At 59.1% G+C, this 16,020-nt stretch overlaps 1 protein-coding gene across 3 annotated transcripts; it reads left to right on the plus strand.

The window, feature by feature from the left end:
• Positions 1-195: 195 nt before the first annotated feature.
• Positions 196-16,016, plus strand: LOC137860365 (protein FAM163A-like). Of its 3 annotated transcripts, none has more exons than XM_068690541.1 (4): positions 196-351; positions 12,408-12,504; positions 12,594-12,708; positions 13,369-16,016. In XM_068690541.1, exons 3-4 carry the CDS (start codon positions 12,616-12,618, stop codon positions 13,768-13,770), a joined length of 495 nt encoding a protein of 164 aa, XP_068546642.1. In that variant the 5' UTR covers positions 196-351; positions 12,408-12,504; positions 12,594-12,615; the 3' UTR covers positions 13,771-16,016. The 3 variants fall into 3 exon arrangements, with proteins under 3 accessions (XP_068546642.1, XP_068546640.1, XP_068546641.1); XM_068690539.1 differs by lacking the exon at positions 196-351 and adding an exon at positions 5,774-5,947; XM_068690540.1 differs by lacking the exon at positions 196-351 and adding an exon at positions 12,090-12,263.
• Positions 16,017-16,020: the final 4 nt, after the last annotated feature.

Here is a 16,020-nt window from a genome sequence, read left to right on the forward strand (position 1 = left end):
CAAAGGGAGGCTGGGGCAGGCAGCTGGGGTTTGGAGACTGGGCTCGAAGCGGAGAGAAGGGAAAAAAGCACCTTGGCACAGGGCTCCGCGCCTGTCACCGTGTCCCCAGCGTTGTCAGGTGGCTGCTAGGTGGCAGCCGAAGCACAGCTCTGCTCACTTCAGCCTAAATCTCCTCTTCCTGGTGGATCCCAGAGGGCGAGGAGCTGATGAAGCGACTCTGCAGGGTGCAGAGCATCCCTGTGGCTGGCCCTCGCAGCAAACCCCAAATCCCACGGGCACAGCTTGCATGGGGACTGCTGGCCTCCAGCTGGGGCAGCCGCATTCCCTCTGGTTCAGCAAGCAGCAGTGGAGGTAAGGTTGGTTTGGGGAGATATCAGCTGTAATTGGGGTTGGGGGACACAAATGGGGTCCTGGAGAAGGGGATGTGCACACCAAGAGCCTAGATCTGTGGGGAACAGGAGCGAGTGAGCTGATGGGAAGAAGCCAGCAGGCATTGAGCAGGATCGAGACATCCCCTGTGGCCTGAGAGCTCCCTCGGCTGCCAAGTTTTGGAGGTAGGGAGCATGTTCTGGGCTATCACCGCTGCATGTCGCCCTTTTTTCACGCTCAGGTTGTCTGCAGGAGGCAGGCTATGGGGTTTTCCTGCAATCCCATGTATCCTTCCTGGTGCTCTGAGCTGGTCAGTGTATCTATACCTTTTTTTTCCTATACATTTTGGCCATTTGCACCTCGTCTGCGAGCACTGTGGTTTCTCTGCTCCCAGAACAGCTCAGGTCACGTCCCTCATGCCTGGCAGGTCCCTGTTTGTACATTTATTGTTTAAGGGAGTGGAAAAAAAGCTGCTACCCCCACCCCGAGGTGTGCCCACAAAGGGCTCCGGCTCTCGGGACGGGGCAGCTTTCCTCTCCTTGCTCCCAGCTTTCCCCAGCTAATGGGTGGCTGTGCCGCCAGCAGCGATTATTGACTGGCGGTCCCCAGGGCAGAGGACTGAGATGTTTAGAGGAAATTAAAAATTGAGAAGCGGCACAGCTCTGCCGCCCTCCTAAAAGCGTGGGTTAAGCAGGGTGCGGGTGAGGTGGATGCTCTGGGGACGTGATAATGGACGGGGGCAGTGCACGGGGTCCTGGCAAGTGGCTGTGGGGGATGGCTCATCCCACCCAGACAGGGCACAGGGGGCCAAATCGGGGTGCTGGGAACATGGGGTCCTCTTGGCCGAGCCGCTGAGTGTGGAGATGACCCCAGAACTGGTCCAGCTCCAGAGGGAGGCGAGGGGCGGGGAGGTGTTTTTGCGTGGGCTGCAGAAGAGTTTCTCGCCGTGTCTGCGAGCAGCGGTGGTAAACGGGAGCTTTGAGCTTTAAACGGGCTGTCAGGAAGCATTTGGCTGTCAGGCAGGAGGCTGGAAGCGACAGCTGAACAAAGTGCTGCGGCGCCGGCTGAGTGCCCGCGTCCCGCTGCTGGGGTACCCGAGCTGCCCGGTGCCACCGCCTCCCTGCCCCGGCCGTCCCGTTTTCCACCTCGATGCTTCAGCCCATCCGCTCCCCCCTGCACCTTCGGGTCAACCCATGCTTTACAAAGTGGGGTTTGATCCAGCAAGTCATTTGGGCTTTAAAAAAAAAAAAAAGTGTTTCTGACACCAAAACCTTTCTTCTTTTATTTTTAGATTTATGTTTTTTTTTTTTCAGATGGAAATGGACTCTTTGGTTCAGGGAGGGTAAAACTGCACTCAGCCCTGCATCAGATTGCTTCACTTGACCCACGAGTAAATGCTTTTCTTTCCTCTGACCTGGAAGGATTTCTTTTTCTTTCCATTTAGCAAGGAAAAAGGGAGAAGCAAATTCTCGGCACAGGTCACTGCAAAACAAGGTCTGGAGCCGGAGCTGCCTTTTCAGCCCCAGCGCCGTGCCGAAACCCATCAGCGCTCCCGAGCGCACTCAGCAGTCCCCGCGGGGGCTCCCTGTGCAGCAAGAAGCCCCTTTTGCCCCATATGTGGCCAGGAGCAAGCAGCTGCAGGGCCGAGCAGGGGCAGCTTTGGGGTGAGCGGCGGTGGGGACGGTGCTTGGGCACTGATGGCTTTTTGGAGGGCGATTTTTGCAGCTTCCAGCTTGTGGTTTGTGCTAGTTAAGTGTGCCCAATCACTGCCAAAGCCCCTTTGGGTTCGGTTTGGTGCCGGGATCTCTTTGCTTGTGGGAAGGAGCGTGGAAGAGGTTTGGAGAGCAGAGGAGGAAGGGGGGGTCCCAGCGCTCGCGCCCCGGGGCGAGCGGCGTGCGTGCCTGCGTGCGCGCTCCTCTTCCCACCCGTCCTGCTGCCAGGAGGTTTCTTTTCTGGTTCAGCTCTTTCAAGGCAGAAGCTGATTGCAGAGGGGTTGCGATCTCACTTGTGCTTTTAATCCCACTGCTGTCAAGCTCCATTAGGAGGTTTGGCATCAGCTCGCTACCTCTGGGGCCGGGCCGCCGCTCGCCCAGCCTGAAATGAGGCCAAGGCTGGGCTCCACGGGAGGCAGGGATGGGATGGATGCTCGGGGCAGCTCCGTGCACCACAGCGGGAGGGCTGCAGGACCCCCACGGGCAGGGGGTCACAACCAGGGGCTGGGCATCCTCACCCAACGCCCTGCAGAGAGGCAGAGCCCTAAAGGCACCCGGGGGCTGGCCGAGGGTGTTGCCTCCCACAGCTCTGCTGCATTGATTGCGGCCAGAGTGTGGCTCTGAGATGTTTCTTTGCAGCTGGGAAAGGGAGAGCCCTGCTTCAAAAAGATCTTCCTGGGGCTGTAGTGGAGGCTCCCAGCTCTCCGCTGGGATTTAGGGATGCTGCTGCCCATGGGGTCGCGCTGGCACCTCTGCATCCCCTCTTTGGTGGCTCCTGAGCTTGGCCACTGGTGACCACAGCAGGGGCTCTGTCCCCAGTACGGTGCAGCTGCTCCCAGTGGTACTGGTTAGAGCTGGCTGGAAGGAGTTAACCTCGCCACGTGCGCCACCGCTCCCCATGGGCAGCTTTTCCCCACTAACCCAATCCTGCAGCGGGGATCGATGCCACGGCCATGCCACACGGGGCTGCGGCTTGGCAGGCGGGGACGATCGATGGCACCGCGCGGCGCTGCCCAAGGAAGTCCCCAGGCAGAGCAGGGCAAAGCCCCCCTGGGCTTCATCCTTTGCTACAGTGCCAGGGGTGGCACGGAGCCCAGCTTGGCTCAGCCCCAAAAGGATCCCCCTATGCGTCCTGGCAGCCACCGTCCCAGCACCAGGAGAGGCAAAGACGGGGCTGGAGGGGGGACACCTGAGCAGAGGATAGATTTGGGAGCAAGCGGGGGTGGTGCAGATAGGATGCAACGGGCAGCAGGAGGGAGGCACGGAGGTGTTTGTGGCTCTGGCTTCGTGTTGCCGCATCGAGCGGCGCTCGGCCGGCGCAGCGCTTCCTTCCAGCGGCCGGAAAAAGCTGCTCGTCCTCATCAAATATTTAGGCTTCGTGTTCATCACCCGGAGAGAGGGAAGGTGCGTTTGGGAGCTGCGCTGCGCCCAACATTGATCGGGGCAGCGGCCGTGCTTCTCCCGCAGGGCTGGGGAAAATCCTGCTCGGAGTGAAAATGAATGCTGTTCTTTTTATGGGTTTTAATTTCTTGAAGTTTTCCACAGCCCCAGTAAAGCCTGAGCCATCCCAAGGAGGAGAGGACGGACGCACAGGGGCTGATGGGCAAAGGCTTCGTGCTCCCAGCTGGGGGAGCGTGATGGGTTAATGCTACGCTGCTGCCTAATTGCGTGGAGAAGCTGCAAACCCCCACCCGGGGAGGGGAGGGGGAATATCCATTGGTCTCTGGCTGTAAAATACACAAGGGCTCCTCTTTAATGTCATTTATCTGCCTTTGGGAAGGAGACAGCATAACTCTGGCCTAACCACATTACTCCCGGCTCCTCCTGCCTCTCCTCCATCACCCCTGCGGCGGCGGCCCTGGGGCAAGCTCCCAGGGGTTGGGTGTGGAGGAGAAGGATCCTTGTTTTGGGAACACGACCTCCCTTCCCCAATTCCCAAGGGGAAAAAAAAAAAAATCAAACAAACATATATCTGCAGCATTAAGGAGATGCCAGGTCTCCCCTCCTGCCCGTGCCTTGGGAGCAATGGGAGCATCCCCAGCCCCGATAACGGGGAGATGGGGGCCGGGCAGCTCAGAGCACCCCTCGTGCCAAGGGCTGGGTTTGTTTCCAGTGCTTGCACAGGCAAGCGCAGTGCCAGGGAGGTGTGCGATGAGTGAGGCACAGCTGGCAGGGCTGTGCTGCCCAGGGGAATTCTGCACCTTGGCTCCCAGCTCCCCAGGGAGCAGGGCCGGCTGCCTGGGAGGGGAAAATGGGCAGTGAGCATCGTGCTGAGGTGCTGCGAGCAGCCCCCAGTCTGCTCCCGACCCCACAAGTGACACAGGATGGGGACCCACGGTGTCCCCTGGGCGTGTTTGTACCCCCCTGGCTGTCTCGGTGGCTTTGTGCTGGGCAGGAGCAGGCTGGGGACGGCGTCGTGCACCATCAGGTTTTTTCTGAGTGATGCTGTTCTGCTCAAAACATACCTAAGAGCAAAACTCCAAGTGGAAGAGAAGAAATCCCAATGGCAGCAGCCGGGGGGTTCAGCTCCCCAGCATCCTTGGGCATCGGTGTTTTGGGACATGCTCTGGGCAGGAGGGGAGTTGCTGCTGTGAAATCTTTTCCAGCTGCAGGGAGAAGGAGTCCTACAAACCTTCCCCAGACTTTCTGGGCTGACACGAATCGAGTTGTGAGACTCACAAGCTGGAAGGGTGATTGCATGCGTGAGCACTGCGTGTCGGAGGGTGAGATTTGGGCAGGTTTCTGGTCCCTGCATCGCGCGGGGGCTGGAGGCAGTGGAAATGGAGGTGCCAGCGAGGCAGCGATGATGCCTCAGGGGCAATTTCTGGGTCACAAGGAGCTTTGTGCTTCCTTTTCCGCACCCTGGAGAGAGAAAAATAAAATAATAATAATAAAAAAAGAAATAAGAAGTGTCCTGGCTCAAGCTGCTGTTATGTTTACTGGGGGTGCTAACCCCGATCCTTGTGCTTTATCTAAAACCCTGCCGCCTGGAACCACCAACTTTGTTCCCCGTTTCCTTCCCTGCTGTGGAGCAGCTGGTGCCCCCCTTCCTGAGCTTTTCTCAGCAGCCACAAAGGCGTGAATCCCACCTTTTGTCTTATGTCCTTTCCCCCTGCTTTAAGAAATAATGAAACGGCGATGGGCAACATGCTGCTGGCAGCACAAATCCAGCAGGCTGATGTTGCTGCTCGCCAGAGCAGCGCTGGCTTGTGTTCGTTTCACTGGGATCTTCGGCATCCCGTGTGCTTTGGGATGGAGCTGGGGGTGGTGGCAGGGGATGGTTTTGCTGGGGGGCTTCAGCACCGCTCCGTGCATCCCTCCTGGGGCTTTGCAGTCTCAGCCCGGTGTTGGCCGAGTCCTGAAGAAACTCCTGTGTCCGTCCGAGGACAGCCTGGGTGTTAACCTGGGCTTACAAAAAGGGGAATGGAGGCAGGGTTTGTCTGCCCCTCGTCATGGTCTGGGGGTGCTGGGGGGCTCCAAAACCCTCGTGGGGGTGTGTTTGTGCCCCTTGGGTGCTTGCACGCAGCAGCGGTGCAGGCTGAAGCGCTCAGGGGATGAATCTGGGGGGGGTGCCGCAGGCTGAGTGGGGACACCCGGGGTCTGTCGGGGAAGTGGGGGGGGTCCCGGTTTGGGGTTTGGGGCGGCGGGGCCGGGGGCGGTGCGGGGCCGGGGGCGGCTCCGTCCAGCGGCAAACTCCTCCCCGCCGCCCCCCCCGGCTGCCCGCTGCCTCCCGGCTTCGGTGCTGCTGCCGCTGCTCGTCCTCCTCCTCGTCCTCTTCATCATCCTCATCTTCAGCCTCCGCCGCTGCTCCCCTTCCTCCCCGCGCCCCGCCGGTGCTGCCCTCCTGGCCCCCCGCCGGCTCCCAGGTAAGGCTCGGGGATTTGGGGGAAAAGAAAATGAAAAATAATAATAAATAAAAAAAAAAGGTCGGATAAAATAGGGTTGGGAAAAAGGGATTTGGGGGCTCCGTGGATAAGGGAGGCTGGGCAGGGGGTGCAGGGCGGGCTGCAGCCTCAGCAGGGCGAAGCGCCGGGGCTGTGGTTTGGTTCCTTGGGGTCCCGGTGCCCAACTTTGTGCCTAGCCAGGTGCGTACCCAAAGGCACCCGAAACTCGTTGGGGCCACCCGAGGCTGGGGTGAGCTCGCCCCGCTCCGCTGCTGAGCTTCTCGGGGTGAAGTTTGGGAAGCGTCGAGGCTGGGAATCGCGCCCCGACGGCCCCCGGCCTCGCCACCGAGTGGGAATGATGGCTGCCCTTGGCCGAGGGAGGGAAATCAAACCCTTTTGTTTCGTCCCAAGGATCTCTGCTTTATCTCTCGCCGAGCCTCGGTAATTAGAGGAGACCTGTGCTCGAGTTAGTGGTCTGGCTTTTGTTGTCTCTTAAGGTTATCCTGGAGGATTGTATTCCCTGGAAAAGGGCATGTGGAAACAGTTCGTGTTTGCAGCTGGATTTCGTCGGCGTGCTATTGATCCTCTCTACAGCAGAGAGGGTTTCTGATGTGCCGTGGAATATTCCACCCGACAGAGGGTTGTGGTACCAGCCCTCTGGTTTTTCACCCCCAGCCTTGCCCCTTGCTCCTCCGAGCTGCGGAGCTCCCAACGTGGAGCCATTTGTGGGGCACCGGCTGCGTTTGGGCTGCTCGTTAGCATTTAACGTCCTCCTAGTGGGGTCTGAAGGGCTCTGAGCTGGGCTTTCAGAGCAGATTAATTCCTCTAGGAGGGCTTTCACCTGTTGACCAGCCAAGAAGCAGGCTGCTCTTCCCAGTGGGGCGATGAGCAGCGGGTGATGGTGAGCTTGCCCCCAGCAGGTACAGGTTTCAGCCCCGTCATCACGGTTCTGCTCCAGGCTGAAAGATCCCAGATGGAGCAGGAATCAGGTGCAGGAGGTTTTCCACTCAGCAAACCCTGCTCCCTGGAGAAACGCAGAGCATCCTCCAGCCATTCGCCTTGGGCGCGGTGGCATGGTGCTCCCGGAGGGGATGAGCAGGGCGCAGCCGAAGGCTGGGAAATCAGTTTGTGCCCAAACCCGGGAGCAGAGGGTCCCAGCAGCAGCGTGTGGCTCCTCCACCATGGGATTGCTTTTTGGGGCCTGGCTGCTCCGTTTCAGCTGTGGCCACCCATGAACTGAACCAGGCTGGAGGGCAGGGGTAGGAAAAGCCGAGCGGTGATTTCTAGAAAGGGAGAAGCTCCTTGCTCCTGCTCCCTTTGTGGGGTCTTCTCTGTGGCCATGCCTAAACCCCAAAACCCCCTGGGCAAGCAGAAACAAGCCGGTCCCTGCCCCGGCTGCCTCCTCTTCCTCCCCAGCCTGCATCCCCCCTGAGCCCAGCCGCCCCACGCTGCCTTCCCACCCAGATGCAATATTTATCGAGGCTCTGTTACCCGTGTTTTCCTGAAAGCGCGTTTCACACTTCGCTTGCTGACAGTGCTAAGAGGCTTCATGCCACATTTCCCTCGGTGCCGCGTGTGACATTGTGTGTGCGACCGGCCAGGCAGTGAGGGCTGGGCGAGGATGGAGGAGCCCATGCCCCACCGCAGGCAAATCAACCTGAAAACCAAACAGCTGCTCTGAAACCCAGCAGAAAACAAGGGGTTTTGCTCTGCGAAGCTGGCTCACACTTGGCTGCGTTACATCTCCTCTCCTTGCTGGTACGCGGTGGCCAAAAGGAGCGGGTGGTCCTGAGAAGCAGCCGTGGATGGGGTTTTCTCAATGCTTTGTGGAGAAAGGGCTCTGGAAGTGCTCCTGGAGTGATTCTGCTGGGATTTAGCCCAGGTGAGCAGGGTTGGGGCTGGGCACTGGCACCCTGGCAGGGCAGCGTGGTTCTGGCTGGTTCCCCACCACTTTGGACTGTTCTTGGTGTGACCACCGTTGAGGGCAACCAAAGTGTCACCAAACCTCATTCTTGAAATTTTCCCCTAAATAAAGTGACGGGAGAGGACACGGGTCCTGAAGGCCAGGACCCATCAGGAACTGGTCTGAGGCTTTGCAGGTGGGCACCCAGCTCGCCCCAAGCTCCCGGCTGGTCCTGGTTTCTCCCTGGACCACAGCTTCCCCTATGGCGGGTAGGAGGAAGAGGAAAACTGAGACTTTTATGTGCTTTTTGGGATCCTGACCGTGTTGCCATTGCTCCAGGAATGGCACCCAGCCCCACCGCAGCGCCGCTCTGTCTGCCCGTGCTTTTGGGGAGGAAAAGGTCCGCGGAGCGCTGCCGGCTGTAGTACTGCTGCACGTGGGAGGCTCCTCTCTCTGTATTGCTCGGTGAATGTGATTAGGCCTTAATGAGTCATTAAAATAAATATCTGTTTATACTCCCAGCGAAGACGCCGGGGGGGTGCTGGCAGCCGGAGCCGCAGGTCTTGCATCATGCGCAGGAAGAGGCTGCGCTCCCCCGCCACCCCCTCCTGCAGCCCTTTTCCATGGAAAAGGACCTCTGCGGAGCACCCTTCAGCCCCGCAGGTACTGCAGGAGAGGGGTTACAACCACAACCGTCCCCAGGGTGTATTTTTGGGGAGGAGCAGTGGAATGAGGGTTTTCTGCTCCCTGATGCTGCAAGGCACCCCCCTGGCTAGGCAGTGACAGAGGTGTAGCCAGCCCTTTTGGCTCCGGGTTCCTTAAAGCTGCTGATGACTTCCAGACGTGCCCACGATGGGTGGGCAGCAGGGAAAGATGACAAATCCCCCCATCGGGGCCTCCGAATCCCCTGCTTGGAGGCAAATTCCCTGCAGCCCCCGTGTCTCCTGGCAGGGATGCGTCGGCCACAGAGCTCCCATTCCTTCTCCCCGCCTGGCTGCTGAATGCTCGTTACCCCTTAACGATGTCTTTGCTAATCGAATCCCAGCCTCAGCACTCGCTGGCTCCCTGGCACGCTTGCAGGTTCCTGGAGATGTGGGGGACGTCCCCTGCGTGTCCCCAGGAGCGGCACCGTCCCTGCTCCAAAAACACGCCGTCGCCTTTCCTCTCTGCCCCGTAGGATGCGCGGTCACCGTCCCTGAGCAGGAGAACTTATTTATTTTTATAGCAAATCAAATCAATTGGGTGACTTCAAGCCACAGCAGACCCGACTGGGACAGCACTGCCCGGGGGCTGAAGCCGTTGGCTTTGCAAAAGCTCAGAGAGAGCATTCCCCCGGGGCATAGCTTGCAGGAGCAGAGCCGGCAGCTGCAAGGAAAGGTTTTGCCTGAGTTGTGTTTCGTGCATCGGGCTGCGTGTTTCACGGTGTGCTGAGGCTGAGCAGGTCTGGCTGGAAATTGGGTGGCCAGCATGGGGTTTTCACGGGAGTGATGGAAACAAGGTGGAAAGGGTGAGAGCATCGGTGTGTCCAGGGCAAGGCAGGAGCTAGCAAGGTGTTTCTTAGAGCCTGGAGGTGAGGCTGTCACGGAGGTAGTTTTAAAAAGCCAGTGGGAAATCGGCTTAATGCAAAAAAAAAAAAAAAAAAAAATCCTTCATGGGAGCTGGCTGCTGTGCTCGCTCAGATCCTGCTGGGGCCGATCCACCAGGATGCTCCGGGATGCTCAGCGCCCTGACCCTGCCGGGATTGATCCTCCTTGTTCAATTCACGCCCGGGATGAAGACAGATTTGGTGTCACTAAATCCCCTAATGGGATTAGCCCCGCAGCATGCTCGTTCCTTTGGTGGAAGTGGCAAGAAAATCGAACTGGGGAGCAGAGCAGATCGTATCGGCACGGGGTGTGCAGCCCTGGGGATCAAGCGGAGGTCTCTGTCCCTTATCCTGGCCTTGCAGCCCCAGCCTATTTCTTTTTTACTAATTTCTTGAGGTTGTGTTTTTCTGTTTGTTTGCTTGTTTGTTTGTTTTTTCGCAATTGATGCATGCAAACATGAGGCTAAGCAGGGTTCATTTCCCATACGACGCTTCTGGGGCAAACCCACATGGCTTGAGACACTGCAGGGCACAGCACAAAAAAAAACTCATATTGGAAGTGGGTGTCCCAAACCCTTTCTGCTGTGAGGAGCTCTCCTCGCTGCCCTCCACAGCAGCCTGGGATCAGAGTTTTCCTGACCCTGCTGTGATGGGGTTGCAGATGCCATGCCCAGATCCCCCCGTTTCTGAATTAGGGCTGGCTGCAGCCAAAAATCCAATTGAAATGCCCCTGTCTGGGCTGGGGCCATCCATGGACGGAGCGGGAGAGGGGGGCTCTGTTATTTGGGGTTCTTTCTGCCCTGACCTGCAGCCCTGCAGTGCAAAGCCCCGGCTCGGCTCTGCGGCTGCTTGACCCAAGTGAGGCAAAAAAAAAAACGTGACCTGAAAGAGGCCAGGAGCTGCCCTCCGCTCTGCTTGGAGGCGGCAGCCCCTGCTGCTGTTTTGTTCCAATTAGGCCTGTTAGAGGATTCTGGTAAGGCAGCGGCCGGGCTAATTTACCAGGCAGACATCTCATTGAATTAGCCCCGCGCTGCAGAGCGAAGCCGGGGGAGCAGAGCCGGGCTGGGGCCGCGCCGGCGCTTTGCCCACAGCAGCCTGCCTTGCACGGGGCTGGGGGCACGGGGGCAGAGCCCCAGGCTCCGTGCGTGGCGTCCTAAAAAACAAATCCTCAGCCGGCTGCTTTCTGGGCACGGGAGCTGGAGCCTCGCCTCCCAGCTGCGCGCGTCTGACGTGGGCGGCACGGCGAGGGGAGTAAATATAGAAGCCGCTCGCTTCCAGAGTCGCTTTCCAGGCCGTAACTTTGCGCTGCCACGCGGCATCAATTAAAGGAAATGTATCTCTGCGCCAAGCGGCTCTGCCTGCACGCCCGGAGGAGCTGGAGGTGGCTGCTCCGGGCGTTGTGTCCCCGCTGGGGATGGGGGACACCAAACGCTGCAGCCGCGCTTGTCACCGGGACGTGCGGTGGTGCAGCCCCAAGGAGGGGACCCTCCTAATGCTGGTAGAGATATTGCTTTCATTAGGCTGTGGCTTGGGTGCTGGTGATCCTGATGCCCACCCTGGGGCTGAAGCCCTTTCTGAGCCACCCAGGCTCTCCTCTGGCTCATTTGGGGCAGCTGGGCTCACCCTGGGGACATGGAGAGCTTGGGGACCCGTCCCCTGTCCCCACACCGCGGTGGGGCAGCAGATGCCCCATCCCCGGGGCTGGTCCCTCCCTGCTGAAGCTGCTCCCCGCGGCAGCCCACTCGCTCTCTCCGGACCTGGGGCTAATCGGATGCTGCCCTCGGAGCTCTAAATCAGATCACGGCTCCCATGAAATGAAGTTTTCTGGATGCGAGCGGCTGCCTGCAGCATCCATCACCCCGGCTCGCCGCGCGCTCCCTCCCGGGGGCTGCCAGAGGTCAGCGTTCGCCTTTCCCGGCCAAACCACTGTCGTCTCCTCCCTCCTAATGGAGCTGCCTCGGGATGCGATAACACCACCAGGCGCTGTCCCGTGTCCCCGAGCCGTCCCTGCTGCCCCCAGCTCCTGGCAGCATCTCAGGGTGCTGCTCGGTTATGACGGCCGCGTGTCCGTCCCCGTCGTTAGCTCTGCTGACGGATGGTGCTATCAGCTGGCTTTTGGACGTATCGATTTCTTGGATTTTTTTATTTTCTTTTTCCCTGTTTCACATGTGAGAGCAGCTTGAGGAGGAAATTAAACACGAACCATCCTCTTGCCTTCGCATGGTGCCTGGCTGAGCGCAGGAAATCAATTTGCAGCAGGCTGGACCTGCCGGGGGTCGGTCTCCTGCAAACCCCGCAGTGGGTGGCAGAGGTGTCACATCCCTCCTTGGCTGTCCCCTGTCCCCTCTGTGTGGTCCCTGAGGGTGCAAAACCCGCAGGAGGACCTCATCTGGCCCCATCCAGGGCTCTGGTCTGAGCGATGCCCCTCCCAAAGCTCAGGCTGGGGCTCGGGGAGCAAGAATCGGGATGCGCAGAGGGATGGAGAGGGAGGGGAGATGGGACAATAATGCCTGGGGCCGTGCTGCAGAGGAGCGGGGTCGGCAGGTCTCGCCTGGAAGCTGCCACCCCCCTCCATCAGCCAGGGCCACGTGGGCAGCGGGTAATTAGATTTCCCCGGCTGGCTCTGGGGCCCTATCAATTAGGGGGCTGCGGGGCCGGTAATGAAGTGCGGCTGCGCCAGCCCTGCCCACGCTTCCCCAAAGCCACTGCATCACCCGAGGCACGGGATGGCCCAGCAGGGCTTCCTGGGTGCAGCTCACTCATTTGGGCTGAAATCACAGATTTTGGAGCATCCTCTCCCAGCCTGGCAGGTTGGTCTTCCCCATTTTTGCAGCACCCTGCTGTTCTCCCTATAGAAGTGAATTATTTTGCCGTGGTGCTGGGGACGGACTGAAGGGGACAGAGGGCAGGGGGATGAGCTGATGACACCTTTTTTTCCTTCTTCCCCCTCCCAGGGCCGCAGGCGTCTCCCTGGGGCCATGCGGAGCTGCCAACCCCGGCCGGCCGCCCCGGGGCCGGCGTGACCACGAGGCTCGGCCACCGCTTTCCTGGGTAAGTGGCCCCCGGGTGGCAGGGGGACGCGATGCCTGCCCCCGTGTCCTTGTAGCCCCCAAGCCCTACGGTCACATCCTGCCTTTCAGAGTTTGATGGAGAATCGGTCGGATGACAGCGGGAACTGTTGTTATCACCGGGGGAATCCTAGCGACTGTGATCCTACTGTGCATCATTGCCGTGCTCTGCTACTGTAGGCTACAGGTGAGTGCCGGGGATGTCCCCATCACACCGGGGGGCTGTGGGGGTCCCAGCAGCATCGCTGGCACAGGAGGGATCTGGGGGGCTTCTCGCTGGTGATGGGCAGGGAGCTGCAGCACCACATCTCCCCGGGTGCTGCTGTTCCTCCCCCCAAGGCTTTTGAGGATCTGCAGCGCTTGCTCATTCAGGTGTAGGCTCGGCTGGGGCTGCAATACCAGATGGAGAGCTTTTTTTTTATTATTTTTTTTCCCCAAGTAAATTAGACGAGGAAGCTTTCAACAACGGCCGGCTACAACCTCCTGCTTTTTAAAAGTTAATGCGAAGTCTGCGCCATGCAGCAACGTGACGGGCAGCACAGCGGTTACTGGGGGGGTGGCATCCCAAAACGCCTTCCCCATGCAAACCTCGCTGCCAGGGGAAAGGATGAGCCCCCCCCGGCTGCATCCTGCCAGGTTTCATCCGGCTGAACCACTCCTGCTTCACCACTTTTTCCACCTCTACTCTGTTTGTTTGTAATTATTTTTATTTATTAACAGAGGCGAGGCTGGCCTTTAAGTTGCGGCAGCCAAAGGTGATGGATGAGGCTGGATTTCAGCCTCTCCCCGTTCCTTCCTCTCTAACTCATTGTGCCCATCTGATAAAACTCCTTTCCCTCTCCCGCAGTACTACTGCTGCAAGAAAGATGACTCCGATGAGGAAGAGGAGGAGGAGGAGGAGGAGGAAGAGGAAGAGCCCGACCTTCCCGCGCACTCTCACCCCGGCACGTGCAACGCCTGCAACTCCCGCGTTGTGGACGGGCAGGGCAGCCCCACGCCCGTCCCCGAGCTCAACCAGCACGGGGCTCACCCCCGCTGCCCGACCTGCTCCCCCTACGGCTCCCCCTTTTACATACGGACCCCCGACATGGTGCGCAACGGGGGCGAGCGGGTGGCCTACGCGCCCGCCTGCTACAAGGAGATGGGGCCGCCCGTCAACCTGGCGGCCCTGCAGGGCTTCGCGCTGAGCCGGCACGGCCTCCTCCGCGAGAGCTTCCCCCCGCCGAGGGCCATCAGCACGGAGGTGTGACCCCCCCGCAATGCGCCCCGCTTCGGGGATGGGGATTTTCGCCCCCCTGGCCGGGTTGGGGTCCGTGCAAGGGAGGAGCGCGGCACCCGTGCAGCCCTCCTGCTGAGCCGGCACGGCGAAGCTTTACGGGTAAGGGAGACATCATCGAGGGAGGATGTCGAGACGGCGGTCTCCGAACCCACAATAAGTGTAATTACTGCTCTATCTCCTGAAGGGACTTGTCTAATGAGGGCTATGTACAGTACAAACCAACCTAATTACCCGAGGCTCCCCGGAGTCCCCACGCAGCCGCCCCGAGGGATGGAGAGGGGAGCCCCCGCAGCACGGGGGGATGCGAGGCAGGGGCACCGTGAGCACTTTGCTTCTGTGTTAGTGCCAAAAACGGCACCGGCTCCCGGCCACGTCGGTCTGCACGCATGTAGGAGAAGTTACCAGAGAGGATTTGGATCGCCGTGAGGGGAGGCGAAGTTGCTTGCGAGACCCACGCGAACGGGCACAGGTAGATCCCTCTGCAGCCAAAACCCCACCTCTTCCACTCCTCACGAGCTTCCTTAGGAGCGGTTTTAGCTTGGGCCCATACAGATATCGAGACTTTACTTACGAGGAGGTTTGCACCCCTAGGTAACTGCAGTTTGATCACCTTCAGCATCCAAAGCCCTGCCCGGACCCCCAGCCAAGCACAGCTGGTTTGAGGATGGCTTTTGCTCGCAACAGCAGGGACTGCCGGGTCAGGTCTCCTCCTGTGCAAGGATCACAACCTCTCACGGAGCGTGATTTCCAGGTGCTCGGGGTCCCCCCTCCTTTACTTCTGGAAGAAGAGGCTGCAAGACCCGAGCCTGGGCTCGGTGGCTCCGCGGCTGCTAACGACAGCTCAGCCAGCAGCTCCGTCTGCAGAACGAACGTGGGAAAGTTCCTTCTTCCTCCATAAATCAAATTAGGTGAAAAATGACCAAAAGGACGTCTCCATCGTTCACGGGCACTTCCCATAGCAACCGGCGCTCCCTGTTAATGGCAGGGGGAGGGATGCAGCCGGCCCAGCCCCCCCTGGCCGTGCGGATGCTGCTAGAAGCAGGAGCAGGAGCCGCTTGCCTTGCCTTTGCCATATCAGGCAGAACTGCTCAGAAGTCGAAATGGTTTGGTTTCGGGATTTTTTGCACCTCCACAGTTTGGAAATTGGACTACCAGAAGGATTTGGATTGGTAATTCTTGACCTCCCCCATTCAAGCACAGGTGAAGGAGGTCTCGGTATGGAGGCACGTGCCTCAGATGTCTTCGTTAGCAGGCCAAAGGCTAATTGACATGCTTGACCTCCTCATGGCTTGGCACCTCTGCTCATACTACCCAAAGAAAAGGAGCCAGACGAATGCCAAATCCAATCCCACCACCGTGCCCCAGCCCGCATTTTACACAGCCTTTTGAGCAATTATTCACTGTCTCCTCCATCTCCGGACCAGAAAGACATTGCATTTCCATTATCCCCAGCCTCAGCCTAGCTGCATCTCTTCTACAGTCTCCTTCCATTCTCCAAATAGCGAGAGCAGGCCTTCATGGCCTCTCACGTTAAGGGCAGGCAGGGGAAAGAAGAAAGTTAGCAGCAGTGAAGCTCCCTGGATGATAGTCCCTGGCTCCCACCCAGTCCTCCTTCCCAGGAACATAATCTCTAACAATTTTTCTTAAAACTAACCCGGTGAATCCTGTCCTTTCCTGCCAGAGCTCAGCCAGGTCTCCCTCCTGCTCGGAGCCACGTGAAGTTATCACAGCACGACCCGAGGGCACGGCAGCTCCTGGCACCCAACTCTACCTCTTGGCGTGAAGCAAGGCCTCCTACCACGACCTGCTCCGGGTGGGAATAACACACCAGGCTTTGCTTCTGTGGTCACCCCTCTGGTGAGAGGAAGGCAACCAGATCATCATCACCATCACACGCAAACAAAATGTCGCCAGCTAACAGGGTGCCGCAGCTGGTGAGGCAGATCCCAAGTCGCCGGATGGCCAAGGCAAGGATCGTCCTGGCAGCCAGCACAAACCCCTGGCCTGGCGTGGCTGCAGACGGATGGGTGAGTCCGAAAGGGCAGGAGACACGGGAGATACAGCTGTGGGTTATGAAGTCTGGGGAATGGCGGAGGAACAGCACAGGGTGGGGGCAGGGATCTCAGATTTTTTCCACTTCAGATTTCCCCTGTTATTATTCTCTGTCTTTGTTGCTGAGCTATGGGTCCAAACTCAATGTCAGAAATAAATGAGGACTTT

The sequence above is a fragment of the Anas acuta genome, chromosome 8 (genome assembly GCF_963932015.1).
Source record: "Anas acuta chromosome 8, bAnaAcu1.1, whole genome shotgun sequence".
NCBI lineage: Eukaryota > Metazoa > Chordata > Aves > Anseriformes > Anatidae > Anas > Anas acuta.